This window comes from Nansenia antarctica, assembly GCF_963989245.1.
Source record: "Nansenia antarctica genome assembly, chromosome: 7".
In the NCBI taxonomy this organism is placed as follows: domain Eukaryota; kingdom Metazoa; phylum Chordata; class Actinopteri; order Argentiniformes; family Microstomatidae; genus Nansenia; species Nansenia antarctica.
The window spans coordinates 37,373,438-37,378,977 of NC_137677.1; the positions used below are offsets into that span (position 1 = coordinate 37,373,438).

Here is a 5,540-nt window from a genome sequence, read left to right on the forward strand (position 1 = left end):
CTTTTTATAGCCATTTGCCTGCTTTTATCTGGAGATATTCATCAGTGCCCTGGTCCGGTTAATGCGAATGAGGAAGTCAACAACCTGGCGGAGTGGAGAGAGAGGGGAGTCAACAACCTGGTGGAGTTGAGAGAGAGGGGAGACAGGGTCGTGTATATTTTGTTGGTCGCTTATGGATTTATGTACGTTGTACATAGCTTGATTGTTTTATATTCAATAAATGCCTTAAACGTACCTTTTTATCTCAAGCGAATTGTTTTTAGCGCGTCACACAACTTCACCCAAACCCTGCTCGCATCTCTCAGCAACTTGGATTTTTGGCTAAATCTAGTCGCTACATTTGTCAACAAAAAAGCCACATCTCAAGGAACAACATCATATGGCACATTGGATCAAGGATTTTATGATTTTATGGAAAGAGATCGGATAGCACGGACTCGGAGCCCCGGCAACAATTTCAAACACAAGCCAGGAGCAGCCGCAGTCAAAACCAATCACAGAGGCACGGATTCCTCTGCACACAGGAGGACGTGACGTGACGACGCCGTGGAAAATAGCCGCTTGAACTTGAGGCTCCGCACCGTCGCCATTATACTACTTTAATTTATTGCCACAAGTGATATTATTATATTATTATTACGAACCACCAGACCTAATATTAACTGGACCTATAAGCAAAATGCCAAACACACGCAAGACTCAACAACAATCAGGGTCTAAGGCTGATGCTAACATGCGGACCGAACAGTCCTCTCCAACCACCACGGACCCCGCAGCAACAGAGCTTATATCTAATGCTGCGATTTTCGAGCTCATCCAAAAACTGTCTGAGGACCAAACAAAGCATTTCACGGATATTTGTAAAGAGCTGTCGGAGACACGAAGTGCCGTGGCTGCAGTTGAAGAGAAGCTAGCCAACATACTTACCCGGGTGACCAGTGCTGAGGCTCGGCTGGATGTGATGGAGGAAGCAGAGACAGAGCGCCGTAACAGCCCGCTGGCTCCGGCATCGGACATCGAGAGGCTGCACGCAAAATTGGTGGAATTCGAAGACAGGGACAGACGGGTAAACCTACGCATCTATGGCTTTCCTGAGGGTTCCGAGGAGAATGACGCCATATTTTTCCTGAAGGCTACACTGCCGGAGATCCTCCATGCTGACTTCGCGGGAGGCCTGGATTTGGAGCGAGCCCACAGGTCGCTAGCCCCACTAAAACCTGGGGCTCCGCCGAGACCTCTGGTGGTCCGCTTCCTGAGGTTCCAACAGAAAGAGCGCGTGAGACACCTCGCCAGGGGAATCGGAGATGTCCGCTGGCAGGACCACAAGATTAGTTTCTACCAGGATTTCTCCAAGGCTACGCAGGATCGCCGACACTCTTTCCTAGACTGCAAACGTTTGCTTCACTCTGCAAAGATTCCATTCGGCATCGGCTACCCTGCAGTGCTGTCTTTCACCGAACCTGTAGGGGCTAAACACCGTTTCAATGACCCGAAGAAGGCCATGCAGTGCATTAAAAACGTTTAAAAGGACACCATGATGGATAACATGCTATCTGTATGGCCAGTGAGCTTTTGTATTTGTTTTACTCCTTCCCCGGCTGAGTACTGAACTTATTTTGGTAAGTCAATATGTATACTGCTTCTATTTCTTTATTGTATAATATGTCTAGTCAATGTTTTGTGTACGGTTAAACTGGGGAGTAGGTGGCTGTGGATGTCTTTCTACCCAGACAGCATCCCAGGACTCGCTCTAAGTATATTACCTCTGTACTGTCTGGTCTGGGTCACATTTCATGAGTTTATCAGTTTAATTTAACCTAACTTTAGACTCTCTCTCTCTCTCCTCTCCGGCCGCGCATCACCGGTACACGACAGGTTCAGCTGAGGCGAAAGTAACGAATTATAAAATTAAAGACGATTTTCCCCCTCAACTCTTTCATTAAACAACCATGGCTGACACCACACCTACCGAGAAGACAGCGAAGCAGGAGGAGTCAGCAGAGACATCAGAGGTGTCTGGAGAGAAACTCTTTAGTGAGACCATAAAGATCCTGCATCAAAGTCTGCCCTCCAACATGGCTCAGAACCTGTCGGTGCCCCTGGCGTTTGAGGCCCTGCTGCACCTGGCCGAAGAGAAGAATTTGGAGCTTGTCCAGGTGGATGACATGTCTGACATCGTCATCAAGCAAGGCCACTGAGAGGGGATGGATGACAGACCCAGCCTGAACCAGCAGACACAAAGTGTTTTAAAGTGTTTTAAAGTGTTTTAAAGTTTTATAGTGTTTTAAAGTATTTTATAAGTGTTTTATCCAAATCAACTTCAATATTGGGGAGATGTTTTACGCACTGAATCTACTCGTAGGCTTTGACGATCCATGATGGAGGCTCTGGTTGTCTGTTTGTCATGTGGAATGTAATGGCACTTGTTGTCTATTGGTATACCATATACGTCTTCAGTGCATGCTTGTTAGTTGTAAAGTTTTTCCATAAACCTGTTATGTCTTTAGAACATCTAAGATTAAATAGAAGAACATTTTATTCTACCATAAGTGATTAACTTAATAGAAGCAAGTAGGGGTGCAACGGTTCAGTTGGCCCACGGTTCGGTATTTTGGGTCACGGTTTTCGGTACGGTTCGGTTCAGAAACAAATGCTACTATTTTCAATTGCTCGGTGTGCCAGCTTATATGAAGGGGACTGATGAGGCGTGTGGAGCGATCATCACACGGCTGACATGCAAGCTGCTGCGGGAGTGGCGCTGCGCCGAGCAGGTTGTCAACATGGCATTTGACACCACCGCGTCAAATAGCGGCCATCTCACGGCAGCCTGCATTACCATCCAGCTCTCACTGGGTCGACCACTGCTCTGGTCCGGCTGCCGGCACCACATTGGTGAGGTGCTCCTCAGACAAATTTTTACTGACCACAAGTTGGAGACGTCACGCTCACCAGAGGTTACCTTGTTCACGCGTCTGCGGGACAACTGGAACCTGGTGCTCAACAGATTTTCTCCCAGTTAAATTGTTGTAAATTGTATGCATTTTGAATAGACCCACTCCCGTATGAGGGACTGTATGGAAGTGAGGAGGGGAAGGAACAGTAGTGGGGGTGGGGGGGGTGTTGCTCTGGGTGAGGACAGAAGAGGCGAGAGGCTGTGACACCTACACACAGGGAGAGGGGGAGAAAGAGGGAGAAAGAGAGAGAGAGAGAGAGAGAGAGAGAGAGAGAGAGAGAGAGAGAGAGAGAGAGAGAGAGGGATGACAGGATCCACAGGAGGGGTTATGTGCGAGCGCTTCTCTCAGTCTCGGCCAAACACTCCCTGACCAGGGCCCTGGCATGGATGATACCTCTCTTTAGTCTCTCCATGGCACTCTTGCTGCCTGCGTACGTGGGCCGGATCTCACGACTCATCTCCTCAATGACCGACAGCAGCTCGCTGTAGGTGGAGCCCTGAGACACCTTCACTGGCTGTACGAAGCCCATGGAGGGGGGGCCAAAGTCACTGAAGGCTGGTCTGAAGTTGGAGGAGGGGAGGGAAGGGGAGGGCACACTGGAGCCTGGCGGGGTGTGTGTGGAGCCGGACGGGGCGGGGGCGATCGGCTTGTAGCTCATCGTGGCGAGGTCAGAGGTCCGGAGCTCCCCCCCATACGACGCCGCCGCCCCCCCGCCGGAGTCCGCCCCGTCAACCTGGTGTTTATACAGCTTTCCTGGTGGGTTGGAGCTCCTAAGAGCTTTCTACGGAGAGATATGGGATCCTTTTCAGCACGAAGAGCTGTCAAACCAGCTTCCTTTCTGCCGAGCACCGAGTACCCCCAAGTGTCATCTTTAATGAGTCGAATTACTTCACGTAGAGTGGGATCAGTTTTGGTTGCATCCTGAATTTCCGCCATGTTCATTATGTTCATTCTATTCACTGAGTTGATAATGTTTAGTTCCGACCTACAGAGGGCGCTATATGTTTTACTCCTCTAGAGCAAGACACACTTGTTATGATATAGAGAGAAGCAGCGCGAGTTGTTTAGTTGTGATGCTAATTTAGCCATGATAGCAGGAATTGTCATGTAAGCCTGGAAACGTTCACTAAAGACTCAAACTGAGATCACTGTGTTGGATGAGTTATTTCAAAACTTTACAAGGTATAACCAGCTTTTGTTGCAATAACCATTTGTACCTGCTTTGTATAGGTTCTTCAGTTGTGGCTGCATTCAACCCAGTCATCAATTTAGAGCATGAGGCCATCATTGGAAGTTCAAACCCACTTGTTTCCAGTGTATGGTTTTCCATATTATGTTCCTAGATTCTTTTGAAATATAAATGCATTTCTTTTTGAAAACAAGTCGTAATTTGGTTTTTACTCCTGTTTCCTCTCCACTAATCATAAAGTGGCTTCCCAAAGACAGGTGACTTACAGGTGCATCATGGGAAGATGAAAGGGACACATTTGCAAAACCATGCCATCTCTATGAAACTAGGGAATTACACTTCAACACAATAGAGTTATGAAACATTGTTATGTTAACATTGCATCTGGATCCAATTGGCGAGTGGTGGAGTCACCTCCCTTAATGCTGTGGGGTCACCCAAAATAAAAAGACTGGGGGTGAACAGAATGTCAAGGCCGACAATTTTTTCCAGAAAACCATGTATGGCTAGACAAAACTCCTGGGTTTTTGGGCATATGTTTTTGGGTTATGATAAGTATGATAGTGAGGTAGATGACAGGAGGTACAAGGTGATAGTGAGGTAGAAGACAGGAGGTATAAGGTGATAGTGAGGTAGAAGACAGGCGGTACAAGGTGATAGTGAGGTAGAAGACAGGAGGTATAAGGTGATAGTGAGGTAGAAGACAGGAGGTACAAGGTGATAGTGAGGTAGAAGACAGGAGGTATAAGGTGATAGTGAGGTAGAAGACAGGAGGTATAAGGTGATAGTGAGGTAGAAGACAGGAAGTACAAGGTGATAGTGAGGTAGATGGAGACAAGCCTGATTACTTTGAAAATCTCAAACCATCCAGAAAATAAATGGCCACACAAAAAATGCTGTCAACTCAAAGATACACTATGTCATTGAAAGAAAGGCTAATCAATTAGGCTAATCAAAATGCACAAATTAGGCTAATTGCAAGCCTATAGGCTGTTGCAAATCAGGAGCATCGATTATCCGAAGAATATCATAAATAGCCATTTAACTTAATTTGGACACAGATTCACTGTGCATTATTGCCTATGATGCCATCAGTCTATCAGAATGCTTGTTACATTCCAAAATCACTATCTGCCCAAGTCATCTCTTGACATAGGCGTTTTTGACACTACATACAAAGATGACCCGGCTGACCCACAAGTGAAGCGTGACTTAGGCAATTATCCTATGAGGCTAACGCTATGAATTAAACGTGTTATGTTTATGTCCAATGTCCAAACTCTGTATGCATTTCTACGGAACTACCGTGCCACGCCACACTGCTCCACTGGGATGGCTCCAGCTGATGTGCTGTTTGGTGGGCCCCTACGGATCAAGCTACCTGCGCCCCCTCTCCC

The 5,540-nt window shown here is 47.0% G+C and overlaps 1 protein-coding gene across 1 annotated transcript; it reads right to left on the reverse strand.

Moving 5' to 3' along the window:
• Positions 1 to 3,205: 3,205 nt before the first annotated feature.
• LOC308162248 (cyclin-dependent kinase 2-associated protein 2-like) lies at positions 3,206 to 3,637 on the reverse strand. The gene has a single exon (XM_080536385.1). The coding sequence runs from the start codon at positions 3,610 to 3,612 to the stop codon at positions 3,280 to 3,282; it is 333 nt and encodes a 110-aa protein (XP_080392511.1). The 5' UTR covers positions 3,613 to 3,637; the 3' UTR covers positions 3,206 to 3,279.
• Positions 3,638 to 5,540: the final 1,903 nt, after the last annotated feature.

What these genes read in the sequence shown, in the direction of transcription:
- LOC308162248 (XM_080536385.1), bottom strand. Translation starts at nt 3,612, where the DNA reads ATGAGCTACAAGCCGATCGCCCCCGCCCCGTCCGGCTCCACACACACC.